This window comes from Pterocles gutturalis, unplaced genomic scaffold (genome assembly GCF_000699245.1).
Source record: "Pterocles gutturalis isolate BGI_N339 unplaced genomic scaffold, ASM69924v1 scaffold31938, whole genome shotgun sequence".
NCBI classification, from domain to species: Eukaryota; Metazoa; Chordata; class Aves; order Pterocliformes; family Pteroclidae; genus Pterocles; species Pterocles gutturalis.
Genome location: NW_010126686.1, coordinates 43,694 through 58,169, shown reverse-complemented (window position 1 = coordinate 58,169; position 14,476 = coordinate 43,694). Strand labels below are relative to the sequence as shown.

The window sequence follows — 14,476 nt, the reverse complement described above, 5'->3', positions numbered from 1 at the left end:
AAAAGAATTAAGAGAAAATCATATGCCTTTTTTCTCTAATATAGATTAAAACTACATACATCTGAAAGCTTTTCCTTGTTCTTTTCCTATGCATGTCTTCTGCAAACAGTTGAAAATCACTTAGTTCTCAAATTTATGAAAGCTTGAGAACCTCTACCTTGAATGAAGGAAGGAACATTTTATGTAAAATTCATACCATAGAAATGCATGGAGATAAAAGGAGTAAAAGTAACACAAAAGTTATTTTATTTACTATTAAAGGTAATAATATTTTACTTATTACTTGAATTGTGATTTAGAAATGAGTGATGGACTTTGCAAAGTAGATTTTGGATACAGAAGTCCAGTTACCTACATCTCTGAATTTAGCTGCATATGTATGTGTGAGGAAGTATGTTTTAAATGTCTTACCAGCTGTGATAAAAATGCCACTTTCAACCCGTCTTGTACCCTCACTTAAGGCATAATTGAACCTTGGTTTCTTAAAAGTCTTGGGTTATATGTGTATTGCTACATATTACTTTTTTCTTTAAAGCTCTCTTTCACCTCGTTGACTGTTCCAATGTTGATGTGAAAAATGCAATGACCTTCAGTGGGCCTCTGGAAGACATGTTTGGGTACACAGTCCAACAGTATGAAAATGAGGAAGGAAAATGGTAAGCTGTTTTTCTTTTCTTAAATGGAAACTCCAAATTATCAGCTATTCCACGATTCAGGTTCTATACTATTATTTGTATGTGCGATACGTAAGGGTCCAATTCTGTCAGTCACATTTCTTAAACTAACGCACAGTCCTAAGGAAACCTGGAAAGACTGGGAGACTGAAAGGTCCAAATTTACACCTGCATTTATTTCCTCAAAGACATAAGTGAGTTCACAAAGTGGGTAAATTCCCTTATTGATGGAGCTGAGAAAGTTTTGTGTTATGCCTGAACCCTCTTTTTTACAATTATCAAATAAAATCATTATTTATCTTTTCCTTGTGTTAATGTATTGGCAGTGAAAATGCTCCTTTTTTACCTAACTAATCAGTATTATGTCTTTTTTTCTAAAGTTTTCTGTCAGATTGTCTGAACTGATTTTTTAACTGGTAGTGAGATTTCCCTGTTAAAATATTTATTAATACAGTACTCCACCTTCCCTTTTGGAGAGCTAATTATGTCTTGCAATTGGTAATATATTTGCACTTGGGACTTGGAGCCTTCTGCTTAACCTGACTTTTCCTTCTTGTTGTTCTCCTGAATTATCAGTTTCATTTTGGTGTGCTTACTGGTATCATCACTCCTTGGTCTCTTGATAAACACCTGCTTATGCTTTTTCCCTTGTAAAAAACAACTCCGCAGGCTAAAGAGGGCTGGAGGACTGAAATAAAAATTGTGTGGTAAAAGGTTCGAGAATCCTGAGATCTCCATTATTCTTTGCAGATTGCTCTGGTTTTCCTAGAGCTTTGCCAGTAATTTGACGTTCCTGGTAAAGCCAGGGACTTCCACGGGCAGCCTGGGATGACAGGCATGTGGCTGCGTGACAACCAGGTCAGACTGTTCTGCAGTGCCCGAGGAATCTCCTCCGCAAGTGCTGGAGCTGTCTGACTCCGAGAGTCTTTCCACCAGTGGAACACAGTGTTCACCATTAGCAATAGGGGATGTTCACAGAAATTAAATTGCAGACCCTGCTGTTGAAAATGCTAGCTCTTGATTGTCCAGGTTGGAAGATGTTTGAATATATATCACAGAATCACAGAATGTTAGAGATTGGAAGGGACCTCGAAAGACCATCTAGTCCAATCCCCCTGCCGGAGCAGGAACACCTAGATCAGATCACACAGGAATGCATCCAGGCGGGCTTTGAATGTCTCCAGAGAAGGAGACTCCACAACCTCTCTGGGCAGCCTGTTCCAGTGCTCTGTCACCTTCACCGTGAAGAAGTTTTTTCTCATATTCAGGTGGAACGTCCTATGTTCCAGCTTGAACCCGTTGCCCCTTGTCCTATCACTGGATGTCACAGAGAAGAGCCTGGCTCCATCCTCCTGACACTCACCCTTTACATATTTATAAACATTGATTAGGTCACCCCTCAGTCTCCTCTTTTCCAGGCTAAAGAGACCCAGCTCCCTCAGCCTTTCCTCATAAGGAAGATGCTCCATTCCCTTAATCATCTGCATGAGGGTCATGGGAGAATTATAATTATCTTTGAGCTAATTTAGACCTTCAGGAAATAGTATCCGTTCTAGGAGCTGGGATTTTGCAAAGTAAGCTATACTGTAAACTGTCCTGAAAACTTTCAAGAGCAAAAAATAATATGAGCTGGAAATGGCGACTCTTCCAGTAGCTGAAGGAAGACGGGAATCTAAACTAGTGTGTTAGACCTGAACATTTCTGAAATGAAACTGCAGAGCTTTTTTGTTAAGTTGTCAAGCTTTCAAGTTGCTTTCAGCATAGCAACATCCAGAACAGGAAATCTGTAGGTTGACAGTTAAATATACAAAGCAGTCTTGTGATGCTTTGTCAACTACTATGACGCTACCTAGATACCACAGATAGAGCTTTTCAGCAACCAGTGTTCTCTAAGCCTGACTGAAGTTGTTTCTCCATAAAACAGAGGCCTCCTAAAAAAGTCTCCTGTGCAAAAAGACAAAATAGCCTTTCAGACCACTCCTCTCTGTTCATGGGGCTCGTTTTTTCTGAGAAAAGAACATCATGGGGACATGATCCTGCTGAGCACCGGTCACCTCTCATGGGACATCAAGCACACACAGCTTCTCTGCAGTTAAACGGGAGTCAAGAATGCATCATAGGCTGTGGTGCCTGTTTATAAGTTTTGGTGTAAAGACTACATACATTACAGCATATAGCTTGAAAGAGCAGTCGTATCCAGTATATACTTGGAGTATTTTATTTTGCTTTAGAATTAATTTATTATTAATGAAAAAATCTTAATGGATCACAATGAGATTTTCCAGTATGTTTTTTTTATACACTGGGTTGTGTAGTGGATTTAAATTCTCCTTTCTATCTTTTTTAAATCCATAGGCTACATTTTACCTGTTATGTCCTTCTATTTGAATATCTTCTGCCTGGACTCATTAATTTATGATTAAGGGCTGAAATGGTTTTCTCAATAACTCTTCAGAATCATCTAAGTGCCCAGGAGCAAATCTTGCTCAACTATTATTCTTAATGCCAGGATTTCTGTTTCAAGTGTGTGCTGTGAATTCTAATTTAATCCAAGTTCTTCCTTAAACAGTTAATGGAGCCACTTATTGTCTGCTGCTTAATGCTGGCCTATTTAATGTAGCTAATGAAGATCTGAGAACAAATACAGTGTCCATCTCTAAACGGTGTTTCCTTTTTTCTGAATTTAGGAGTCAATGCTGAATTGTGGTGCTTACAAAGTACTATTGAGAAGAGTGATTTGTAATCATACCAAATTTTGAAAAAAAAATGCACAGGATAGAAATCTTTAACATTTTAAAATCCTGACATTTCTTTTAATGACTCTTTTAATAGCATTATTTTTTATTAATGAGAGGGAAAATGATGTATTTTATGCTTCTGTCTCTCATTTCTTAAGACTGAATTATTCTGGGTGCCTTTGAGCCTGTCCTTTGGCATTTGGTCTCTCAGCATTGAAAATACATTTTCTTCCAAAATACGTTAAAAATCAAGGAAATATTATATAAAACAGATATTTTCTTCTATATTACTTTTAATACTTGTCATCCACCCACCAGTATTTTTTTTTTTATTTTCCACTGGAATATTTTTAAATTATATTCTATAGTGTAATGTGGTATATAGGCACATTTCCTTTCTGTGTCCCTGTTGAAGAGGAGACAGAATGGCTACTTTTGCTAGTATCTGAAGTACCATAACAGATGCTTTTCTTGCTGTCCATTCTGTACTCTTTGTACAGAGCTTGCTGCAGCTGTGCTCTTTTGGTAAGTTTTATTTGCTGGCTTTCATGCCTTTTAAGAAAGAAGAAATTTCAAGTAACTTATTTCATTTGCAGGGTACTTATTGGTTCACCACTGGTTGGCCAACCTGAGAAAAGAACAGGAGATGTATACAAATGCCCTGTAGGAAGGGACAGCCAATCGCCCTGCATAAAACTGAATTTACCAGGTATGAAAGAAAATGAAGCTGTGTCACATGGAGGAATGATAGAGATCAGATCTTAGGAGATTTTTACCTAGTAAATATGCATTAGAATTGTTTCTGTAGAGAAAATTTAGTTAGGATGCGAGCTAAATGTGAAGGAAGTTGTAACATCAAAAACAATTTTATTTTAAAGCTTCTCATAATACTATGGAAAACATGCTCATGATTTTAGAATGGGCACCTGGCTGTGTTATCAAAACTTTATGACTGGCATTAATTGAGTGTGGTTGGCAGTCCTGGCCATGGAGCCAGAAAGGCCATGGAGCATAGATTCAGGGATTACCCTTTCCAAAGCTCTCTAAAGCCAACAAGAGCCTTCATAATTATGTCAGTAAGCTTTTGATGAGAACATAACTGGCCATAACCAGGCTGATGCATCTTATGATACAGTTACATATTAACTTTTTCATGTGAAGAGATATGTGATATAGACAAGAAGAGACTTTCTGTTAATATGAATTTCAGTTAAAAATGTGATGATTGGTGTATTTAATGTCAATATAAATAATGTCAAAATACCTGTCAGTAATATAACAGTGACAAATATAAAAGCTAATAAGCAATTTATAGCAGGATAGGGTAAAAAATGAATGTTTGTTTTCTAATTAGCAAAACTGTGTGAACAGCAATCTCTTGCTTTCATTGTGCTGGGTTTTTTTTTTTTTTTTCTTTTTTATGGTTCAAGAAAACTGTTTTAGACAGCAACCCAGACAAATTTTCTGGGAAAAAAGCCAGTCTCAGAATTTTTGTTGATTGTTGCAGCTGAAGAAGGAGGAGGAAGGGTGCTAAAATATTTGATGAAACCAGTGTCAGTCTGGGTTTTATTTTTGAAGCTGGAACCTCCATGCTAGGGGATATATACTTTAACGTTTTGTTTTCTTGTTCCCAAATACTTAACATTTTAATCTATTTATAGCTTCTACTTCAGTTCCTAATGTCGTGGAAGTAAAGGAAAACATGACTCTTGGAACAACCTTAGTGACTAACCCAAAAGGAGGCTTTCTGGTAAGAAAGAACTTTTTGCCAGTTTTAAAAGGAGTCCGGTTTTTCCTCAGGTACCATAACAATAACATTTCACCCTTTTTCATCTTTTAAAGGCATGTGGACCACTTTATGCTTATAAATGTGGGCGTCTGCATTACACAACTGGAGTTTGCTCTAATGTCAGCTCCACTTTTGAAACCATTGAGGCAATTGCTCCATCTGTGCAAGGTATGCATGCCACAGGAAAAGTGCCAAACAAGACAAATGTATACACATAGGGATACCAAAAAGTATGAACTGCCTAACTTAGCTACCAGCATTACCAAGTTAAGTAAATGTTTTCATTGTCCGTATATAACCTAAATTCTTGCTACTTTTGGAATTTATCTCAGTATAAACAATCATTAGAGTGCTATGTAACATCCAAACACAATTACTAAAAATAGTTGCTTATGTTTTTTACTTATGGCCAAAAGACTCTTTTTAAATAATGACGACATGGTAATACTTAATACAAACCCAATTTAGTAACATAGATAAAAACCTTAAAGACCTGGTCCTTTGGAAAAATCAAAGAGGAACAGATTGACATTGAAGAAGGTAGGGATCACTAGTAAATGCTGCAGTTATGCAGCCTTTTAATCCCATTCTTCAAATTCTGCTTACAAGAAAGTGTCTTGCTGATAAAGGGAACATAAGCCTTGTAAATATGATGCAAAAGTTCATAGGTGACAGTTGGTATTGAACATGCAAGTTCAGCCCCAGTGCGGAAGGATACGCATTTGCTACTAATCACAAGTAACCAGAGCTGTGAGATACATTTGTTCCCTGTTAGAATCAATTCTTATGTGGCAATTTGTGTTGCAGAGTGTAAAACCCAGTTGGACATTGTCATAGTCCTCGATGGGTCCAACAGCATTTATCCATGGGAGAGTGTCACAGCCTTCCTAAACAGCCTCCTGAAAAACATGGATATAGGTCCTCAGCAAACACAGGTAACATGGTAGATACTTTATGATTGTTTAATTTGCCAGGAGAACAAGGATTTACAGGAAATGGAATGAGACCATCATCTACGGAGCTCTCCAATTACAAGAACTTAACAGCAATGGGGTACTAAAACAAAATAGCTGAAACCACAACTAAGTCAGTGTCTGCTGCCAAGTAGCGATGTCAGGGAGGCTTTCCCTCCCCCCACCACTCAGGCACTCTGGAGAAACCGACTTTCTAACCTAGAGACAAAAGCTGAGTGCACTAGGTGAGGCCGTTTGAACGTTGTCTTTTCCCACTTCCCTCCTCTGCACAACCACTTCTTGTTGTCTTTTATACTTGATAGCAGAAAGGTCATTTCTGCTCCTCCAAGGCACACATGCGTGGTTCAGACAGCCTTTGATTATAAGCTTTTGGAGAAACATTAAGTATTTTGTACTGTGGAGCATCGAGCATATAGCTTTTAAACATTTGAAATCATAATTAACGAGTGGCTGTTAAGCCACATGTTATTAATGGCAAAAGCTGCATTTATATAAGAGGTGGAGAGGGCCAGATTCCCAGCTGGTATAAATCAGTGCAGTTCCACCAGAATTACTGGAGCTACAACCAATTACCCCAGCTGAGGACTTGAAATATGTTTCACAGTCTGCTGAACAGAGTAAGTAGCAATTCCAGCAGAACTTGGGGAAGGGGGAAACATGGACGCTGGGATACATTTTAATGCAGAAATCTTTTTTAACAGCAACAGAAGAAACCAGTTCTTCCTTTCACTTTTTCCTCTTCCCCTTCCCAAAATAAAGGATTTTCTGGGATCCTGTACAATATTTGATATGTTGCAGGCCAACACTTAGCATTTTTGTTACTTCAGGTTAGCTCCTAAAATTCTGCTCCTGCCTTCACAAAAGGAGACTGTGCAAAGGTGGCTCTCTGTGTCTGCAGAGAGTCATCATCCAAGTAAATTGGGGTTTGTGAGTTATTGCCCAACTCCCCTATTGAATGTACTGAAGAGTGGCTGATAAAATTATTACTAACATGCTGTCAACTTTACAATCGTGTCCTGTTATTTTAAACATACAATTCTTCCAGATATTCTAAGGAAGAAGGAAAAACACTTTGTCAAAGTTAACAGAAAGGAAAAAAAAAAAATCTTCCAGGTCCCTTAAGCTGGTGATTACTCAAACATGTGGCATCTTGGGAAAATACTTAAAGCTGAACTTCCCAGTTTGGGGCAATGGCTGCGTGGAAATCATCACTGCCTTCTGCCCAAAGGACTTTATGGGAATAGTACACAGGACAATCAACTCTACGCTCACCCCTCTTCCTCACCCTGAAATTCCTAAATTTTTACATTGCCACACCTCTGTTATGTTTGTTTTTGGAATTGTGCCTCGTCTGTGTGACTCCACTCGCACACAAAAGGTCCCTTTGCTGACCTGCACTCCAGCAATCCGCCATCTCCACCTACAAAATCCGTTCTACCCACAGTTTGGCATAGCTACCCCTCTTCTCACACGTACGCATATTCACTTGAGAACGTCAGCTTTGGCATCTGATTGCTGGAGAGCAGAAACATTTGAGAGGGAGATAAGAATGGGATAAGGGCGAGAGAGGCTGAAAAACTTGAAACAAAAGGCAAAGCTAGGCTGAATTTTCTCCGTTCCTCTTACCTCTCCCCCCCGCCACTCCCAGGATATATCCTGTCTCTGTTCTCTCCTCTGAGTCCCCTGCTCGGGAACCCTGGCACAGCCAAAGGTAGTAACGGGTTTATACCGCCTCCTCCACCCACACTGTCTCCTTTCTCAGAAACTGTGTTTAAATTACTATTGAATGGGAAAGAGGAGAAATGACAGAGCAGGCTTTTTTCTCCCCTCTCCTCTGTGAGCACAGAATAGAAATACAGGAACAACTGTTTACTTGCTGTCTATTTAAATTGATTTTTCCATGTTCATCTTTTGGGGATTGTCAAGCATGTAGAAATCAGTGGACTTTCACTCACTTCAGGTTGTTTTCCTCTTGCACGGGAAAGGAATGAGGCGATTGCAGAATAACTCCTTAGCAGCTTGGGTGTGCCTTGTTCAAGACTGTGTTTTGATTAGAAGTTTGCGAGATTTTTTTTTTCCACTTACCCCTTCTATGAACAATGGACATTAGATTTATGGCAAGTCAGAAGAGCAATTCCTCAGTGTCCCATGTTTGGCAAATTTGAAAGTGAAAGCCAGAGGATTCAGATGCAAAAAGCCAAAGTGTATGGTATAACTATTTCATAAGTATTTCCTTCTCTTCCTCTTTCCGTCCTCCATAAAATCCACAGCAACATACTGATGGTTAAGCTGAATATCTGCACTTAGGGACAGAAGAAATTAAGGGAAAGTGATGACAGAAAAGTGAAAAAGAAAGAAGGAATTAAATGAGAAAGAATGGTACAAGTAGGAAAAAAATATTTCTCCCAGCCTTATTCCACGTTTCAATGCAACTGCAAAGCAAGATAGTTCTTTTCTCTTTTTTAGCTTTTGTAGAGATAATTGTCTTTTTAATATGAGGGTGTGTTTTTTAATCCTTTACATATAAGCAACCTTCTGTGGTAAAAGAATATCAAAAGAGAAAGCAGAATACTTTATGTTCAATTCCAGCTTTAAAGCTATGTTGGAATGGCCTTCAGAAATTTTCAGATAGGTTTTATTTCTCCATTGATATATTACATAAGCAGTTACAGGTATTTGGCCTGTACCTAATTATATCTCCAAAGGGACTATATCAACGGACAAGTAAGTCATGCCATGTCGTATCTTATGATCAGTTTTGTCTCCAGAAGAACAGAAGTGTATTAAGGAGGTATTAAAAAGATTCAGGATGAAGAATGATCTTTGTGATAATTTACAAGTAATTTTTGCCTGAGTCCCTGCGAGCAAACAAAATCTAGCAGCATTAATTCAATTTTTCTTTGATTCAGGTATCTTTAGCAAGCTCACCATATGATAAAATGTATTATCCATTAGTGCTTCCCAAAGCATCTCGGCTTTTCTGTTACATTAAATATGATTAAATACAACAAAAAATATTTCTGGTTTTCCTTCACATCCCAGTGGTGAAAATTCTAGCAGACCAGCTCCATGTAAGAAATGGTTTTCCTTTCATTTTTGTTTTTCTGATGTTGTCAGGTTTTACCAAATAGATTAGCTTAATAATTTATTGGGAAAGCCAGAATGTATTTTCATAAGGGCTGTGTTCACTTATGGAACAACAATAAATGATTGCCCTCAGAAATGTTTTGTCCCAAAGCAGAACAGTACTTCACTTGCTTGTTCTCTCATACAACACTTTTTCACAGGAGCTGGGGACAATTAAAGAATTATTCCCTTGTGTAATATAACAGCCATGGAACGCTAGGGACGGGAACATAAACTTAGGAATTACAAAGATGTTCAATAGATTATGGTCAGTAATGCTGGGAAAACTATTAGGTTTTCTGGAGTGGAGCACAATTACATCCTTCTGTGTAGTCTTACTGCATTTTCCAGATTTAAATTAAACAAGCAAATCAAAACATACAATGCCTGTAAGCATCATTCTTAGGGACTTGCTGAAGTTACACAGTTTGATCAGGCTTATTGTCCTATAAAGGCACATTTGCATCATGTAGATGTGCCATTTATAATTTTACATTAGATTAAAGGACTGCAAAATCTCAAACCTTCATTGCTATCTGATCTGTCTAAAATAGAACATAATTCTAATTTTACAAGGTGGACTTGATTCTGTGATCCTGTAGGAGACTGGAACATGCAGCCTAGTAGTATTTTGTCAGTTCTGGGAAACTTTTTGTTACCCTTTTTTGAGGAATAGCTCATCTTCAATGCCATGAAGTATGTAGAACATGATGATCAGTGTTTTCAAAGCTACTGCTAAGGAAGGGTCCTGCAGAACGATTGTATCCCATAAGATAACCACATGCCCCCCTTCCTTCCTGATTTACAAGCTATGCAACACAGTTCAGTTTTCCAGACTCAGATGTTCTTCCCATTCACTTCCTGAGAAGGAAATGCTCAAAATGTTTACTTGCTGTGATCATGGACAGCGCTTCCTTTCAAATAGGAAATGATAAAACTCATTGTCAGCCTGTAATCTTTTTCAAGAAAACAACACCACCAACATGTGTCTCTAGCATCATGAAAGACTGGCAGGTACTTTTCACCCAGGCAGCAGTGAATAGTTAGTTTAATCTTTGGTACCACTAAAATCCTCAAAGCTGCAGATAAGGAGCCTGTGAATCCACAGTGGTGAGCTCCCTGGTGTACAATAGTCTCTGGCTGTACTTGTGCATGATGCTGGAATACTTGAGGTCCTCCTGCTCCAAAAGACCAAACATGATGAAAACCTCTTGTTTATCACCAGTTAATAGCAGTCTTTTTAAATGACTAGCAGCATCCTGTTCAGATTATGCTGTATGTCACTTTAGATGCATGCCACAAAATAGTTGGCTTGGAGGGAATGGGTTAAAAATTTAACCTTCAGCTTGGGGTTCAGCTGATGCCAAGTGACTGCTCAAGTAATACAGCTTGTGCCCCAGCCGGTTGAGTAAACACTGTGCAGGATTAATAAGCTGCTGCCCACGAGAACATGCAGCCTCTGGATGCTCAGCTGTAGGTGGAGGACAGCATGCCCAGAAAGCCAATGGTATCCTGGGCTGCATCAAAAGAAGCGTGACCAGCAGGTTAAGGGAGGTGATTCTTCCCCTCTACTCTGCTCTTGTTAGTCCACACCTGGAGTACTGCATCCAGCTCTGGAGTCCTCAGCACAGGAAGGACCTGGAGGTGTTGGAGCGAGTCCAGAGGGGGGCCATGAAAATGACCAAAGGCCTGGAACACCTCCCCTGTGAGGAGAGGCTGAGAGAGCTGGCATTGTTCAGCCTGGAGAAGACTCCAAGGAGACCTGATTGTGGCCTTTCAGTAACTAAAGGGAGCTTATAAGAAAGGTGGGGATAAACTTTTTTAAAGGGCTTGTAGCAATGGGACAAGGTAATGGTTTTAAACTGAAAGAGGAGAGGTTTAGACTAGACATAAGGAAGAAATTTTTTACTGTGAGCATGGTGAAACACTGGAACAGGTTGCCCAGGGAGGTGGTAGGTGCCCCATCCCTGGAAAGATTCAAGGTCAGGCTGGATGGGGCTCTGGGCAACGTGATCTAGCGGAAGATGTCCCTGCTTACTGCAGGGGGGTTGGGCTAAATGACCTCCATGGTCCCTTACAACTCAAACTATTCTATGTTTCTATTCTGTTCTATGATTCTATACTTTTGAGAGGGAATTAAAATATCTTAAAAGAGAACAACTTGTCATGACTTTGAATTTACATCAGTTCTTCCAGATTTGATTGTATTTTCAAAGGGATACAGAAATTCAGTGGGATAGATTTTGCTACCACACACCATTGTAACTATAGTCTTATAATAGTATGTAACTAGCTTTTCATAATGATCTTGCTACTGATGTTTAGTATCAAATATTTATCCAATTCTAACACTTCTACTACAAACAAAGAAACATTGTGCAGAATCTGAGAGGCTATGAAAATACCTCAAAAACCACCTATAAAGCAATTGCAAAGGATATACAGAACCACTTCTGAAATAATATGATGGCATAAACAACTCAGAGATCTTATTGATCTTCAGAACCTAAATGCTATAGTGCTTTTAATAATAGATGAGTGAGACATAAATATGCCATGTAATACTACATTATACTAAATAACAGCTATAAATTGCTATGTATAACACAAAATTGAAATATGCTAATGGACCATTGTGTGGAATCTTCCCAGTAAAAGCTGTCAGGAAACTGCCAAAAACTGACAGAGATGAATGAGATAATTTAATTTATATTTAAGAATATTGCTCATCTTTTTGTTTCACACTTATTTTTGCAGCAGGCTCCCTCAGGCATTTGTGGCTGGGTTCCAATCCCATACGTTGACCTTTTGCACAAAGACTTGTCTTGCTGAGATAATCTAGAGTCTTTCAGTCATCCTTCTCCTATTCCAGAAGCCACCATTTTATTAATGTTGTCCTCTCTGGCACTTGTTAGGTGTCTTACTTTGGCTTACCTTCTTCTGGGAAAACGGCCATGTCCGGGTCTGCCCTGCTGTCTTCGTCAAAATAAGGGTATTTGGGTCTTCCTCACACCCTGAGAGCCTAAATTTGTCATTGCAGTGCTGTTTCTAGGCTAGGTTTAGGGTAAATAAACTGTCAGATGTAGGAATGCTATATTTGGGTGGAATGAAGAGAGTTGCGAGTGAAGGATGTCCCCGTACGCTATAAGGAAAACTATTTGGAGAAGTTGTGGCTGGTGGTTGGAGCATTGGTCTGCCTTGGCTGAGGGGAGAGCAGAGCTGTGGCACAGATTAGCACAAGTCACGAAGATTGAGCCTGCTTTTGATTTTGTTCCTATTTTTAATATAAAACAATTTAGAAACGTCAAAATGTTTCAAGAGGTTGAATGTCTTTCAGCCAGTCTTGCTCAAATGCTTATAGGTGTTTCATACTGAGAGAAACACGAGAGTTCAATTCTTTTCCTGGCTGTAGGTACAGATGGGCATTTACCCCACTGTAGGAGACGCAGGTGCTTTCTTTAAGGGTAGTTGATTTTTAATGTGAACTATATGTGTTTCAGGTTGGAATTGTTCAGTATGGACAGACTGTAGTCCATGAATTTTTCCTGAACACATACTCAACAACAGAAGATGTGATGGCTGCAGCCACAAGAATACGCCAGCGTGGTGGCACGCAAACTATGACGGCCCTGGGAATAGATACAGCAAGGTATGGTCACAAAATATCGCCCTGCATATGGTAGAAACAAACATAAACAAATATGGTGACAGTTCTGATTTTATAAATTAAAAATATGATGTGGCTGACATCTGAGTTCATTTTAGCTGAGCGAACAATATTTAGGAAGAGGGTGGATAAACAGACTCGGCCCAGCACCCAGAGCAGTCGTATATGTCCCCTTGAAAAGACAGCTGTCTCTTGAATGGAGCAAATAGGGAAAGAGAAGATCCATGAAGCAAGGCTGTAGTCCTAAGCAAATGTCTGACAATCTTTGATGTCCAAACAGAGCAGGTAGGAACTTTGTAGAGAGATGAAGGAAATTAAGTTTTTCAGAGGAGATAGGAAAAAAAATATAACTTTTTAATGTTAATTTGTCTTCATTCCGAAATTAAGATTATTATGGGGTTTGAGCCCACACTTATCAGAAAGCCTAGAAATTTTATATGCAAAGTCTTTGAGGCTTCTGGATCATTGTGAGATTAAAAATCTGTTGTAGTAATAGCATTATTTAGAAATGCTTCTTTTATGAGAAAAATGAAATCTGACTTTTGTAGAACAGACCATAAATGCAAAGTCTCTTAGACACTTTCAAACCGTACACTAATGTCCTGCTATCTTTTTTCTCTTCTACTTTTTTTTTCTAGCATGACAGCATGACTTTATTCCATAAAAGATTGCATTTACCCTTTCCAAACAACCATTTAGTGAAATATGCATCATCTTTCTGATCAACTATTTGATTATCTGACCAACATTTTGTTGATATGATGTCTTAAATCCAATTAAATTCTTACATATTCACTAGTAATGTTTTCCTTAGATACAAGCAGAAGCTTGAGGGAGTCCGAGCAAGTTCATGAAAGCAGAGCCAGCTCAGAATTGCCAAATACTCAGAAACCACATGTGGTTCAGAAAGTCCCTGTGCACCACAAACTGTTGCAGGCTTGTGTATACAAAAACCGTCAGCAAAAGCTTCCTCTGTTCTTGCAGTCCTCTGTTCTTGCAGTCTTTATATCCAGCCACTTTTGGCCATCGTCAGCGGTAGATCCTAGCTTTCACTTGTGTGACCAGTCTTAGAGTTCTACGGTATTCTAAAAAGAGGAAGCTTTGCTTCCTTCCTTCTTCTCCAGATCCCTAATCCAGCCTCACCCTTTGTGGTCCCATCCAGAATCTGCATGAGCAGCTGCCCAAAACCTCACTGCCCATTTGCCCATCTGTGACTAAAATTCGACTGGTCAGCCCCACCTGCCTCCACTCACCTGAAACTTACTTCTGCCACATCCCCAACACTCAGTCTTACTGTAGATGCACAGAGGTGTGCAGGCAGCTGAGTAAATACTTTGACCACTTCAAGTGCTGCTGTGGGGTTGAAATAGGTGGGGTTTTTGTATGTGGGTTTTGGGATGGGAGGGTGGGGGGAGGGGGTGTTGGTTATGTTTTTTATAAGCTGCCAAAAGCTATTTTAAGGTGACAGATGTTTATCTGGAGAGGGGAAGAATTCTTCACTACCCAGC

At 39.1% G+C, this 14,476-nt stretch overlaps 1 protein-coding gene across 1 annotated transcript in view; it reads left to right on the top strand.

The window, feature by feature from the left end:
* Positions 1-510: 510 nt before the first annotated feature.
* The window catches only part of ITGA1 (integrin, alpha 1), a 44,477-nt gene continuing 30,511 nt past the window's right edge, over positions 511-14,476 (top strand). Inside the window, exons 1-6 of the mRNA XM_010079068.1 lie at positions 511-656; positions 4,009-4,121; positions 5,074-5,162; positions 5,255-5,369; positions 6,009-6,136; positions 12,802-12,950. Of these exons, the coding sequence (XP_010077370.1) occupies positions 583-656; positions 4,009-4,121; positions 5,074-5,162; positions 5,255-5,369; positions 6,009-6,136; positions 12,802-12,950 (668 nt within the window). The 5' untranslated portion in view covers positions 511-582. The remainder of the gene's footprint in view (positions 657-4,008; positions 4,122-5,073; positions 5,163-5,254; positions 5,370-6,008; positions 6,137-12,801; positions 12,951-14,476) is intronic.